General features: G+C 36.9%; 4 protein-coding genes across 12 annotated transcripts; 2 read left to right on the top strand and 2 right to left on the bottom strand.

Annotated features, from left to right (window-relative positions):
* Positions 1-880: 880 nt before the first annotated feature.
* LOC122406852 (succinate dehydrogenase assembly factor 2, mitochondrial-like) lies at positions 881-2354 on the top strand. Of its 3 annotated transcripts, none has more exons than XM_043412636.1 (4): positions 881-1030; positions 1100-1248; positions 1552-1855; positions 2090-2354. In XM_043412636.1, the coding sequence occupies exons 1-3, from the start codon at positions 998-1000 to the stop codon at positions 1820-1822; spliced, it is 453 nt and encodes a 150-aa protein (XP_043268571.1). In that variant the 5' UTR covers positions 881-997; the 3' UTR covers positions 1823-1855; positions 2090-2354. The 3 variants fall into 3 exon arrangements, with proteins under 3 accessions (XP_043268571.1, XP_043268570.1, XP_043268569.1); XM_043412635.1 differs by having other exon boundaries at positions 1986-2112; XM_043412634.1 differs by lacking the exon at positions 2090-2354 and having other exon boundaries at positions 1552-1953.
* On the bottom strand, positions 1925-8438 carry Blm (Bloom syndrome helicase). Of its 7 annotated transcripts, XM_043412617.1 has the most exons (12): positions 8023-8436; positions 7718-7862; positions 6472-7104; positions 5150-6379; positions 4826-5047; positions 4385-4746; positions 4024-4282; positions 3552-3938; positions 3127-3465; positions 2635-2959; positions 2392-2554; positions 1925-2312 (listed from the first exon to the last, which is right to left on the bottom strand). In XM_043412617.1, exons 1-12 carry the CDS (start codon positions 8067-8069, stop codon positions 2171-2173), a joined length of 4254 nt encoding a protein of 1417 aa, XP_043268552.1. In that variant the 5' UTR covers positions 8070-8436; the 3' UTR covers positions 1925-2170. The 7 variants fall into 7 exon arrangements, with proteins under 7 accessions (XP_043268552.1, XP_043268551.1, XP_043268555.1 ...); XM_043412616.1 differs by having other exon boundaries at positions 1925-2554; positions 8023-8438; XM_043412620.1 differs by lacking the exon at positions 7718-7862 and adding an exon at positions 7212-7296 and having other exon boundaries at positions 1925-2554.
* A 314-nt stretch (positions 8439-8752) lies between these two features.
* Pex16 (peroxin 16) lies at positions 8753-11426 on the top strand. The gene is made up of 4 exons (XM_043412632.1): positions 8753-9138; positions 9227-9473; positions 9785-10061; positions 10278-11426. Exons 1-4 carry the CDS (start codon positions 9000-9002, stop codon positions 10635-10637), a joined length of 1023 nt encoding a protein of 340 aa, XP_043268567.1. The 5' UTR covers positions 8753-8999; the 3' UTR covers positions 10638-11426.
* LOC122406851 (toll-interacting protein B-like) lies at positions 10788-13231 on the bottom strand. The gene is made up of 6 exons (XM_043412633.1): positions 13018-13231; positions 12335-12502; positions 12118-12251; positions 11771-11975; positions 11484-11660; positions 10788-11244 (listed from the first exon to the last, which is right to left on the bottom strand). Exons 1-6 carry the CDS (start codon positions 13063-13065, stop codon positions 11134-11136), a joined length of 843 nt encoding a protein of 280 aa, XP_043268568.1. The 5' UTR covers positions 13066-13231; the 3' UTR covers positions 10788-11133.
* Positions 13232-14802: the final 1571 nt, after the last annotated feature.

Raw genomic sequence — 14802 nt, 5'->3', positions numbered from 1 at the left:
TTCGCACCGGTTATTTATCACGGTTTTCCTGCTGATATTTCGCTGCCTATTAATTGCACTTTCACTGGCGACACTTATTTCCAAAGAAAGCACGATGGAGTTGCTCTTCCGGAGAAACTTGAGCAAAACAATTGCTCGCATGGAGAATTCTACATAGTCCGATAAATTTCTCGGTTTATTAAAAAACGAAGATTCATTATATATTTAGTTCGATGTAGATCGATTATTATCAACATTATTAATAATTAACTTAATGTAAAAATCGTTACAAATTTAGTAAGAATTTAACCGTGAAAAAATGCACGACTTTGGCCCCCCCCCCTTCTTATTTACTAAAACAAACACTTCACTGTACGACATCCAGTGTGCTCTGTCGGCCGAAATAATAGGAATTTGTACGTCGTTCGTGTGTTTTACTATTTTTTATACACGATTCCTAACTGAATCTCGTCGAAAAAATTCATTGTCATGTTGATTATTCTGTGGTCTTATCGTTTATATACAAATTTATAAGGAATTGAATGAACTTGATTTAGAGAATCGCGTGGCAACTTTGTTTGTACTTTCTTTTGTCAAATAACTTTTTTCACATCGTGATTTTACGATCAGAAAAGTGACCATTTAAATAGAATTTCTCCATTGATTTTAGAGCATTTTGAATAAAAGAAATAAAAGAAACGATCGATAATAATCGGCGAGTCATCGATGGATACTAATGGAATAGTTTCGTCTATTTTTATTCATAACGATTAAAACGGATACCTTTGTTCGGTTAGCGGCATGCAACTGATGACTGTCACAGTTGTTGCTAAGTAAAATCCCTGCCTCACCAACTCTCGAACAATAAACTAGAAATCGTCTACATCGACATTTCTTACGATTTATATTTTTGTATGTATCAAGCATCAGCTGTTTGGCAGTGGAAAGAACTGCGTTGAAGTAAACATTGCGCAGCAATTTGAAAGACTTAAACGCGTTAACGATTAAATAAAAAGGAATGAATATCGCGTTGAAATCCAGCCTTGCGCTGGTAATTAATTCACATAAACCATCACTTGTGCTCCGTATTGTAAATTGTTAACAATTCTTGATTTTATAGGTTAGGCCTTTGCACCATGCACGAGCGATTTCGGTGAGTGCAATTCCGGCTAGATCTTATGATGATCTTCATCATCCTGAGGGTCGTGAACCGAGTATACCACAGTACGTAGAACGAGAAGGAGAAAGTGCGGAACTCAAAAGAGCACGGTAGGTTTCAGCATTCTGGATGAATATGCTCTTTGCTTTTACAAAATGATTATCGATCATCAAATGCGTAAATGAAACGATATTCTATCGGCAAAAAAAATTTTTTTAGTCCGAAAAAACACAATGGCTCAAAAATCCAGTACTTTAGAATAGAATCTCACAATGAAGAACATCGATTTTTATCACCATTATTTATTAGTATTTAACTGCTAAAACGAATCATAAGCAGCTAAATTGCCATGTTTTGGCTAGAATTTCAAGTTACGCAATAGAAATTGCTAGAAATGATGAAATATTTTGCAGATTGGTGTACCAATCCCGTAAACGAGGAATGCTCGAAAACGGTCTGTTGCTCAGTACTTTTGCAAAAAAATATTTGGATACATTCGACGACAATCAGCTTAGGATGTACGACAGATTGATAAATTTACCATCGAACGATTGGGACATTTTCAACTGGGCTGTGGGTGTAAAACCAACGCCCGCTGAATTCGATCATGAAATAATGGATTTGCTGAAAAAACATATTCAAAACGAAGATCGTCAAGCGAGAATCATGCAGCCGGCACTGTGAATATTTCAACAAAAATAGTCATTGCGTAGACATGTAAGGAAACAACGTGTACAAAATTGAAGCAAAATTGTGCTTCAAAAAACGGGTAGTTTTATGAAAAAGTATAAAAAGAAGTATTTATTTTAGTTTAACGCTGTATGTACATGTTTCGAAAAAATCCCAGGAATGCTGCTCATAACAAGTGACGAAAACTAACGGATGAAACAAGAAAACGACCGTAACGAAAAAAAACACAAAACGTGAAATAAAAACTTGTTTTCTCTTTAGTACGAGGGAACGATGAAAACTGAGCACATAGAGCTGGGCCTGAATTCCTCATTGGTTACAAGTAAACGCAACAGATATACCTCACAATCCTATATGACCAAATCTATGAGGATCCGATTGGAAATCTTTTTTTTGAGTAAAATCAACGAGTCCCGTTCGACTTTTCGTCACAGCACGGCCCCTGCCGGAGCGAGACGACGCTGCTCCCCTCGTCCACTGACCACTGTAAATTGATCATTTTTATAAAACAACATTTTACTGATAATCGAATATTTTTCACTGAAATTGATGTTTTTGCTAACCCGTAACTTCCTCGGTGCCTCTTAGCACTGCCACCCCGATAACTTGAAGTTTTGCGCTTTGTACCGCGACCTCTTGTTCGTGAACGCTTCGGCGAAGTTTTGGCATCAATCCACGTATTCGTGTCTTCTGCTTCTTCCTCCTCGGTTCCTTCGTTCAACAAAACTTGACAAAAATTTGAAATTATTCGTTACAGTTCATTGATTTATCAATTGAATTTTCATTCATGAGAAAACGTGGCTTACTCAATTTTTCAGCTGCGTATTTTTGAGTTATGTCGAGCAAAGCTTTTCCGTATTTTTCGAAATTAGCTTTTGTAACGTGAGGAATTTTCAACATGGCTTCTTCCGATTCTGGCAGTTGTTGACTCATTGCCCGTATCGCGATCATGTTCATGATCGACGACGCTGACACGTCAAGAGCTCCCGCAATGCCCTTCACGATTTCTATCAATTCTCCGTAACACTTGTCTTGCAACTCCTTCATTATTTTATTCACCGGCTGTGCTTCCGAGGACACAGTTGCGACACCCGTTGAGCTGCTCGCTGAAGATCGCATCGAGAATAGTATCTGAAGTTTTTACGACAAAAAAAAAACATCAGCTTTTTCCTATTTTTGGAACTATATCGTACCAACACCGTAATAAATTATAAGGCTTTGTCGCTATGGTTACGGAAATACTGAATCCTGAATAAAAATGTAGGAAAATTAAATACAGGTATTGAATAATATCGAACCTTGGTGTCATTTGATCTCATGAAGTCCAGGGCTTTGGGACCAATTTTGATGTACCCACAGGCCATTTCGTTCTTGATGTACATGTCCTCTTGGAGTAATTCATCAATCACGAGTTTGTGAAGCAGCCGTTCGATGTCAATTTTGTTCCAAGCTTTTCCTCGACCGTAAATCGGGCTGTTTGTGAGACCAGCGTCTCTTATTTTCTGGAGATTACTACCCTTGTAAATGTCCGTGAGATAAAGCAGTGTCAAATTGCACTTGCGACTTCTGTTGATGTCTCGTACAGCGTTAAGGATCGCTTTGGTGTCCGCGGTCACGTCGACCATTTCAAAATCGTCCTAAAAATGATAAATATTGATTTTTTTTTGCTAACGAACGAAATGAAAGAACGCATTACAAAAGAGTTTATCGACGAAACACCGACCTTGCATCGACAATTATCGCAAGCCGTTGCCTTGTTCGCAATGCACTTGTCCTTGCTGAAAATTTCACCGAAATAATTCAACTGTTGTGTCCTTCTGCAATCCGTTTGATTCTCCGCGAAGGAAACCATTTTCATGAGATTATCGATATGCGTTTTAATAACGTCAGGACCCGCAGTTCTGTCCATCTCGATCATTTTTCTCATTCGAAATACGTCCGCGTAGCTGTAAAAGAGAATACATTCGGCGAGATCACCGTCACGGCCAGCGCGACCACTCTCTTGATAATAACCCTCGATCGATTTTGGTATCGCAGCGTGGATGACGAACCTCACGTTCGGCTTATCGATTCCCATTCCAAAAGCTATCGTCGCACACACTACTTTGATCTGAAATTATTTCAACATGTCAATGAGTTTTGCCAATCTTTATCAACGTGATGATTACAATATTGTAAATAAGAAACAAAAATACCTCTTCGGAAATCCATCTGCCTTGAGCATCGGAGCGCTGATTGTCCGAAAGACCAGCGTGGTAACTAAGCACTTTAAGTCCGTTGGCTCTCATTTGGGCTGAGTAATCATCGCAGTCTTTTCGCGAGAGACAATAAACAATGCCGCACTCATTTTTCCATCTTGTTTTAATCATAGCAATCACTTCGTCCGCGCAATTTTTCCCTTTTTTCGAAATAACGCTGTATCTAAGATTCGGCCTATTGAAGCTGCTGAGGAACCTGGTGAATTTCGCAAAGTGATGTATTTAGAAATCTGTGCAGAAAACAACAAATTTTTTTCGTCAATTTATCGATTTTATGAGTAAGTCGTAGTGAACTCACCACTTTGGATTTGTCATGCTCAACTGATGCAAAATATCAGTTCGCACTCGAGGTGTTGCAGTCGCTGTCAAAGCGACGGTTGGAACTCCCGGATAATTGTCTCTCAATACTTTTAACCTTTTATAATCAGGTCTAAAATCGTGTCCCCACTGACTGACGCAATGAGCTTCGTCAATGATGAATCTTGCGAGAAGACCTCTCTCGTAGAGCCTCATCATAACACCACAAAGCTTTTGCGAGGCTGAAATTTTCTCAGGCGTCACGTACAAGAGCCTCAGAGCAGGACTTTCTTTGGACAACTCGCGATATATTGCATCGGACTGTTTATCCGTGATGTTTCCTGACATATGAGCGGCAGGGATCTTAATAAACCCAGAAAGAAGAACTCATCAAATCGAATACCGGTCCAATGACCAATGTTCAGCCATCTTAATAACTTACATCCAAAGACGTGAGCTTTTGAACTTGATCGATGATAAGACTTTTCAGAGGTGAAATCACGATCGTGAGGCCTGGTGTAATGAGAGCTGGTAGTTGATAACAAAGAGATTTTCCTCCCCCAGTTGGCATCAGTATAAAGCAATCGTAAGATAGCAAAATAGCATTTATAGCTTGTAGTTGATTCGGTCGAAATGAATAAAGACCAAAAGTTCGTCGAAATATCTGAAAAGATTTGAAAAATTACTTGATCATTAGTCTTGACTATTCATAATATTGTGAAAATATTGAATATACAGTCACTGAAAATGTCAATGTTGTTCGTACTTTCAACATTTCCGCTGAATGTGGGTAATTGGTTCCATCGAATTCACCGCTAACACCATCGTTCTTATAATTTCCAGTGAAATTGCCGATCTCAAAAGCATATTGGTCTGATTTTGATTTGACATTAGCTGGTGAATCGGTCGAATTACTTTTCTTCGTCGAAGTTGAGGGACCCAGAAAATCGCTGAAACTTTTGAATTCTTGAGATATTGAAGGCTCAATTTGTTGGGACGACAAAGTGAAATCTTCAGATTCAAAATTGTCGTCAAGATCGACCCATGGATCGGGATCGGTTGTTGTGGTGGAAGGTTTCGTTGTTTTTATGGGTAACCGATATGATTCATCGTCTTCGTCGTCTTCAATCTCGTCGTCGATATCGGTCATTTCTATTGGCGGTTCGGAGTAATTTGGCGGTGAAGAAGCGAGTGGTGACGTTTCTGTTGTCGATGTTTTTCGTCTCATAGGTGAAAGTTTGTTTTCCATCGGAGATGACTTTATTTCAGTGGGCGCTTGGCTCGGTGATGATTTGTTTTCTATCGGTGAAGACTTGAGTGGTGGATGTCGTTCCAATATCTCATCAATTATTTTGGTAACGTTCGTCGAAATGGCAGCTTTCATTGGTCTTTTTAATTGGAAAGTACTTCGTTTTGGTTGCATCGGTGATGTAATATCCGGCGTGTCTTTTGAATTTTGTTGGACTTTACTCGTAGTGCTTTCTATTTTTGGGGTGATGTTCGAGTTTTCACGTATACTTTCTTCTTTGTCACTTCGATTTTGTAAAATTTTCGAAGATTCGGGGAGTTTCGATTGCTGGAAATACGAGGATATTCCATTACCTGAACTTGTCGATGGTAGTGGTTCATCTTTGTCATCGTGTTCACTCTTGCCAATAAGCGGACGAACTTTTGAATGACTTTTGAATGCCACTGTATTTTCCAGTCTGGCTGGCAGCGGTACATATTCATCGAGGTCATCGGGAAATTCCGAATCGATAGATTTATTCAGTGACTGTATTTTATTTGATTCTGCGATCAATTTTTCGGTTCGTTTTATTTTGGCCTGTACATGTTTATTCAATGTCTTCAATCGACCGAACGTATCGGCATCGAATTTTGGAAATTGTTCTAATACAGGTACAGGAATATTTTCAAAAGCAATAGCAAATTTTTCTAAAATCTCTAGTTGAAGATTTTTCAAATGTTGGCAGTGCTCCGTTAGCTGGTTGTTCCCCTGCAGCATTAATGTCAATGATTGAAAAACAAAAACTATGATTTCATGACAACTTTCATTAAGACGAAATGTAAAAGAAATTGAACACTCACAGGCGTTGACAGCATGACAGGCTTTTTTCTCATTGATTCGATCCATGGTTTGAGCTGGCTGTCGATGCCCAATGGCTTCAGGTTTAATTTATAATCTGGTCCTCGCCACTTTTTAGTCGGTGTTTTTTGTGGACTTTTGAATGGCGAGTTACTACTGTCCGATTCAATAGATATTATGCTGCTTCGTGAGTTACTAGAGACGCGTTTCAATGGTGATGACTTAACGACTGACTTTTGAAAAGCATCGTCGGAGTCGTCCAAGTACGGAGACTCATTGGGTAAAGAAGCCTTGCTTCCAGATTTGTTTTTTATCAAGGGACTTTTTTTAGCTCGAGAATTATCGGGATTTTTATTGTTCGCAAATGTCTTTGTTGAACTCTCGTTCTTGCTGAAACTCAAGGCTGTATCAGACCCCTGAGAACCAGTTTTAACTTCAAATTCATCCTCACTATCTGAACCAATAAAATTTCTGAATACTCTTCTCTTGGGCCAGGTTACATCTGGTGAGTCTTCTTGATTGCAAGGCATTTTCGGCATTTCAATAAAACCATCCCCGTTTCTCGTTGTGTGTATTGGTTTGTTTATCAACAAAGACTTGTCCCCAACGGACTCAAATGAATCTTCTGTACTACTCTGTTGAACAAATTCAATTGTAAAATTCATCAATTTTTTAAAATTATATTTCAAAACGAGTTAATGAAACAATCAGAAAAAAATCAAAGTGTACAAATTCCTTGTACCTCTTAAAGTTGCTGTGCATGAAGAAAAAACCATTGCAGTTCCAAACACGTGCAAGGAAGAAGGATGTTACTCATTGTATCAGAACTTATGGAAATATAGTACAATAAATCTTTTATCAACTATCGAATTATTCAAATAACAAACATTTTCAGGGGGAAACCTTGGTAAAACTCCTACTACTGAGGCTATTGTATCTATAATAAAATTATGGCTGAGAGTTCCTTATGTCTAAAAGCTACAAAATAATTTAAAAAATCACATCATCGGACCGAATGGTAAAAACCTGACAAAAATAATTTGTAATAAAAAATTAAATTATTAAATTCATGCCTATTTCTGTCAATAATGTTTACAAATAATGTGTATGAATTCTTAGTTTTTCGTCTGTAATGAAAATGAATTAGCAATAATTCTATTTATATTCAAGTTTTACCACGGTCTATCCTCGACTAGATAGAATAAATTGTTACTAAGAAGTAAAAATAATCACAAAACTCAAACTCACGATAGAAATAATGGAATTCGTTTTCACTGGATCAAACTCGGACATCGAAATATTCTGTGATATGTTGGCAAAATCAAAATCTTCTACCAGAGCATAACTGTCAAATGCATCTATTCTATTTTCAATTGTGGGAACAGCATTATCACTACAAGAAGAAACGGAAGAGAAAATAAACAAAAGCGAATGAAGATGTATTTGTTGAACGGCGAACGAAATTTCACTGTCAGTGATAAATAGATTTTAAAAAATGAAAAGAAACTTAAACCAAAAGCACAAACAGAATTCGGTAGTATACCAATTCTAACCTCTCAACTGATGGCAACTCGACGCTCGAATTTTCTGTCGTACACATCTTTGATTTGATAACAAACCATTTACCTCAAGACTTGAACCGACATGCTCATTCATTCAAAAATAGTGTTATTGAAAACAGAATCGGAGAAACACGATACCAAAAAAATCAGCCATTTCACTTTAGTTTGGAACAATCAGTAGATATATCCATGCAGTTGTTTATGACAAAACAATCTTACTAAATTTTCAAAGCATTCAATCAACGTTGTCTCTTTTTTTTAATATAATTTTTGTTAGCAGACGCGAATAAATAACTAATAACTTTTTTACATCGTTAAATAGATATATGGCATTTTTTGAAATTAACAACGAGACAACAAAACTCTTTATACCGCGAAAAACTTTAGTTACTGTTAATACCGCCAAGTGGTGCGGTGGTGCGTATGATATATCTGAAGTTCACGTTTAGTCAACGATTCAGACCACAGTCAGACATACCGTGAAGTCCAGTTCGAGCAAAAAGGACACATAACAATTAACCAGCTATAAAAGCAGAAAGGATGCCATATGTCCCCTGCATATAAGCCTACGGGAGGAAGTGAGAGCGAGAGTGAAACGCGCCACTAGCGCCGGCGCATTTCAGAACTAACGCTGGGGACATGTCCCTACCTCCCTTCCCTACTAAAGTCAGCAGCAGAGACTACTAATCTTCTATGAAAATGTTCCAAAAAAAATAATCATTCTTTCCTTCCCCTTATTTTTTCTTCGCAGTAGTGTATATCGTGTATAGCTCAATGACAGCAGATAGAAGCGCGAATTATTATTTTTTATTGTAGATTATTACAGCGATTACTGCTATATCGAATGACCATTACATTATATGTCTTGCGTATCATGGTCAGTAACATATTAAAAGTGGCTCTTGTGTAACTAAACAAAAAAAGTACGTAGCTGTGAAGAGACTTTGGATGTTTAGCCACAGTGTGGCATGTTAAAAACCAGCATGGATTCCGTTAACTCGACACTGTCGCCGTATTTGAAAACTTATAAAGAATGGATATTAAACAAACCGCAACTGATCGCTGACATTGAAAGTACGGTACGATGTTTATCGTACTTTACAGCCGGTTTGTTTATAAATTTTCAATGAGTTATACGTCGTTTTTAAAACCATTGTTCAAAAATTGAAATGTATGTTCTTTTAAATTGTGTCAGGGCGCATCACCAGCTCATCTTTGGTTTCGGAGCTCATATATTCTTTGCCGAATCTTCTGATTCTCTTAAACGATCGTTTGATATACAGCAGCAAATATGCCCATCTCAAATTACCACAATTTCAATCACAAATCAAAGTTTGGTTGACAGTCATAGAATACACCGAAGCGCTTATTGAAGTATCAGCCAAAAATGTTTGGGGTGAAAGAGGACGCTGGTATATCATAGTTATCATTCAAAGCTTGAAGTAAGTTGACTGCTAATGTAGACATTTGAATTTGATTGAAAAATCAGATATTCAAATCATAAAATATCATTATAACTCAAGTTATAATTCTCATACAGAACGCAGTTTTGTACTCTGTGAGCACATTTCATGGAATTCTGATCAATCGTTGAATACTTCGAGAAAATTGTCAAAATTGTTCAAACCAAAGATTTTAAGCACTCGAACTCCTATAAAAGTGATAGCAATCCTTTATGAAAAATAAATAGAAATTGTTCTTGTCGTATTATAAGCAAAGTTGTAGCTTTTCTGAAAATATAAATATTTTTCAGAGTTATGCTGAGATTGGTTCTAGTGCACCGTAACAAAGAACGTATAACGCAAACCCCAGCAATACCGCCTCTGAATCGTGAAAAGCTCAGTGAATCTTGTAGTGTTGAGCCGGTGAAAGAAGGCTTTGTTCTCAAACATTCTGGTACTGTTGTTAGAAGTGTATCGGCAACACCTCCGCTCCATTCCCGCGTTTGGGCTCCTTTGAAACGTGTAGAGGGCTTACAGAAAGAAGAGTCTTTGACTCCTGCAATGAGGAAGAATATAATTCTAGCAGAGGTTCGTTTGAACTTTTTCAATTGTTCATTGTAAACTCATCTCTCAATTTGAGATTTTCATTGACTATTCATTATATTTCTGTATCCATTATTAAGATTGGGATACAAAAAAAGTGTTGACAAGAATTAAAGTACTCTATTAAATCTATTTTTTTTCATTGGAAAATTTGAATATGGAAGTGTTACGTAAAAACTTGGAAATGTTTCTTATTTTCAGAGCCTGTACATAATCAAACCACTGGTCCATCTGAGTTGTATGATGGCTAAAGGCCAAAGGCACTGGTTACCATGGTCAATCTCCTTTTTGATGGACATTACGAGTTTGCGACTACTGAATAAAGACACGAAAACCGTTATTTTCACGAAAGAAGAGAGAGAGGAAATTTGTCGTCGAAGAATAGGACTTTTATTGTACATACTACGATCACCGTTTTACGACAAATGCAGCAAGGAGATTATTTTCTCGTTGCTTAACCGAGTTTCAACAAGCATACCGTTGGCAAGATTCGTCGCTGAGCCAATCGCTAAATATTTGCCACATTGGCAGAACACGTATTTCTACATGTGGTCGAGTTGATAAAGAAAGTTACTTTTCCTTTGGAAGGCATCAGTGAGATGACAATTATGCACGATCATGACATAAACATTCCACTTCAGTCGATAAATGAAAAATCGAGTATGACTGTTACTCAAGGGTTGTTGATATTCAGAGCCACTTTGAATCGAATTGTTGGTCAAAATAAAATCCTTGTTTTTATCCTTGGAATTGATACACTGTCTTTGTTTTTTATCGTGACATAAGTCACCTTATAATAAAATATTCCATCAACAAATTGATCGCGGAAAGGCATCACAATTGATTATAATAATTTACAAATATATTACATTCTTAATTCGATGATGAATCGGTGGATAATGGGACATACATGTTTTTTTTTTTTAGCAGAAAATACAAATATGGCGTTTTGGAATTTATATATGTATATCTTATATACGTATGTTTGCCTGTGTTAGAGTGCCTAGAAACGAGTCCCTCGTGTCAAACAGATCTTTCGAGCCAGAGAATCGTTGAATTATTCGCACATTTGAAGCAGCGAATTGATAGTAACATCCTTTTTTCCATGATTGGCGTCGTAGACGGATTTTATCACTTCCGCGTCGATGTTTGGAAACATTTCAGCAATCTGGAATAACGATTTCGAAAAATATATTTCGGATGGCAAAGCATAATTAACTGAAAAATGTATGATTGTTGAATGAAGTAATTGGCATGAGCTCGAGCGAATATTTGAGGGTGGCAAAAAAGTGCTGCCGGGATTTCGTTATTATGTACAACGATAATAAAATAAAACGAAATAGAAATGAACGAATACATTTTTTGACGATCATTGAATTTATGTTAATGAAATCATGAAGTATTTACTTGTTTGAGTTCAACTTCCGCGTTAGGCAGCGAACTTGGAATTACTGTGACCGGAGGAACTGCTGCGACTGGTGGTGCGGTGTAAACATTAACCGGCGCATATGGTGGCATCCCGAACATCGTTGCTGATGGTACCATCATTACGGGCGCTGCCGCTTGATAAGGAGTGAACTTTGTCTATTAACAAATAAATATTATCAATAAGGAGAAATGAATGAATTTTCCCGAGAATTCTCCTACAGTGTGGATCTGCAGGAAAGGTTTTATTTAATAAATTTTCTAATTACCGTGTAACTGAGCACTAAATTGATCATTCCTTCTTGATTGTCTCCTTGTTTACCACTGAGCATGTACCAATCTTCATGGGTCTCTCCTCTCTGTATAACTTGGGGTGGAATTTCTATGTGACCCCAAGCAATCAATTCGTCCATCGTAAACGAACATTCATCATAAATTTCGACGTATATTTGTGTTACTCCGAGGGGTAAGAAACTGTAATTGTAGAAACAAAAAGGGGTTTCTAAGCATTTTGTAAAATAAAAGAAGTCAAATCTGGTAAATGAATGATGGGTTTTCGAATTCATCGAGTGCAATACTTGAATTTTAACTCAAATTGTAGAAATATTCATTTTACCATTGTATAACTTTATTCCAGTGAGGATTTTTTCCACCATTTGTATCAGTTTGCGTTTCATAAACTGCATGACCGACTCGAAGTCTAACGTAAGGGTCCATCCTCGTCATGCCATAATTTTTTACTAATTTTGCCTGGTCACAAAGAAAGAATCGAAAGTTTCAAGTATTTCAATAAAATTAACGTTAGATGAATAAATTAGTATAATTTTGTTTACTTGAGCAATTGTTATGCTGAGCCTTCCAACTCTAGGATCATGCATTTGAGGTGTTCCTTGCAATTGCTGCAGGGCTAGTGCAGCCTGCTGATCAGCTGCCTCTTGTTGTTGTTGCGGAGAATATTCTTGAAGTCTCAAAAAACCACTAGGCAATGGTCCGAGGAAAGCCTATCGAACAATATCATTGTCTTTTTTTTCATTTTGATTCTGCTTCGAATGTCTGTCTCTCAGAGTAATTTCACATTATAAAACGATCATAATTGACATTACAGTTTGATCGTGATTACTGTGGTTTTTTTCAAACACCATTTGTCTCTTCTGTTTTTGTTTGCCTACATATTTGTTCGAGTGATAAATCTTAAACTAGATTGAATTACAATCAGTTTTTGCATGAGAATCGACCTTAAAATTCCCATGGATTTTAGATCATATGTCATGAAAATAAGAGGAGCGTCTCATCAACACAATTGAATAATGTAATAAACTTTAAATTCAATAAGATTTCCAATTAAACGAAAATATTCTGAATATGATTTAAAGAGGTCATCATGTTTCCGGAACTTTGTTACGAACGACCATATGATTCATCGTTTATGAACGCGAAGGTTTCCAGAATTTGACACTTATGTGTATGACGTTTTCTGAAACAGATATGCAGACAAAAAAATACGTATTATTCATACCCGTTTTCTCCACTCTTCGTATTGCTGCGATTGCCCAGCAGTCTCCATCTTTTCAGCTACTTCGATGATCCAGTAATTAACGAAACTTCACGTAATTTTTTTTTACTCCTTTAACCCACAAATAATAAATGTCGTTGAATATACGTGTTATGAAGAAACTTCTCTCAAGACGTCACTGAACACCGAGTACCTGCGCACAAGCGCACGAATGAAGCATAAAGCTTCGTTCTCAATATAATGACCGCGATAATACCTGCCTAAGCTCATCAACACTTATTGCCAGTGATGATTCACTATACCATTCAAACATATAGTTTATCGCAAAACTTTTGATCGTATTTTGTAATTACCGTTTATCATCGACAAACAATATTTTCTACAATTGATTTTACATAAACGCACGCATGAAAACGCATATAAAACGGACGAATTCTTAAAAAGAATATTCAAAATTCATATATAAAAGTTTTGCGAGAAAATTTTTGCTGAATATATTTTGTATACTCATCAATACGAGTATATGGCTAAACAATCGAAGATGAATAAGTCTTAGTGCTGTCAATGTTAACAATATCGTCTTTATTTTATGAATACAGAAAAAAAGAGAAATTTTATCAAAGTATAAATACAACGTGCTTACCTATTATCAAAAAAAAAACATAAATATCAAGAAATATTAAGAGGATGGATCAGTCGTCAGTCGGTATAGGGACCGTGCGTGAGCTATAGAGAGCAGCACTACAGTCGATGAGCGCGCCCTCTCGTGTCTGAATATGCAATTTTTCTAATGATATTTTGACTGTATATCATTGAAAATAATTAATTTTTCGGAAAAAAATAATGATTAAAGTAATCAAATACGGTTTTTGTCCGATCTACAATGATTGCATTCAAAATCAAAATGACGTAAAAGGAAAAAAACTGTTTGAATCGAATGACGTTTTAAATGTCGTCGAAACAGAAAGTTTAGTGGATGAGTTTTGACAGTGTTTAACCTTTTGATCCACTTGGTCCGTTTCTCACTTTTCCATGGAGAATGGACTGTGCCCTCTGGGAAATAATAAAATTTTACTGATACTTCAACGTCTCGGCGTCGAAATTGTGTATTAGAGCACTCTCGAATGCAACAATATTTTCTCGATCGAGACATGATAAAAAATAATAATTTTATTTTGTTAAATAATGCGAAAAGTAATAATTCCCATATGCGCCTGCTTCAAATTGCATCTAAAAAGTTATGAAATTGGCCGCATAGTAACACTGTGGACGCTGCGCACGGTCCCTATATCGCAACCCTGAGTGCGAGAGAGATAGCTGCAAATTTCGAAATCGAAATTCTTTGGCACAGTTTGCGACCGATCAAAAAAAGGCTCTGTTAGTCGATTTTTGCCATCGTTCTGCGTAGGCTGACAGAGCCTTTTTTAATCAGTCAAACTGTGTCAAAGAATTTCGATTTCAAAAATTCCAAGTGAGATTAGTCGACTGATCCATGCTCTTATATATAAAAAATCGGTAAAGTAGATTTTACGAAAAGTCGCCGACATGCCGATATTCCCACAGTATTACAGTATCTTGTGAAACTGCGTGATTGATTCACGTTAATATTTGTATTTATTCTAGCGCTGATGAGCAAAACCCGCTGCACACGACGCTACTTTCCGTGGATGGCATATGCGCGCGCTTTACAAAAGGTTTTTTTTCTACCACGAAAACAAGCATTATGTGTCTAAAACGTAGCTATAGTCATGAGATGAGGACGCCACTGCGTGTGGTGTATGCGTATAG

Source organism: Venturia canescens, chromosome 2 (assembly GCF_019457755.1).
Source record: "Venturia canescens isolate UGA chromosome 2, ASM1945775v1, whole genome shotgun sequence".
Taxonomy (NCBI): domain Eukaryota; kingdom Metazoa; phylum Arthropoda; class Insecta; order Hymenoptera; family Ichneumonidae; genus Venturia; species Venturia canescens.
The sequence above is the reverse complement of the archived record's forward strand: the minus strand, read 5'-3'. Positions and strand labels throughout refer to the sequence as shown.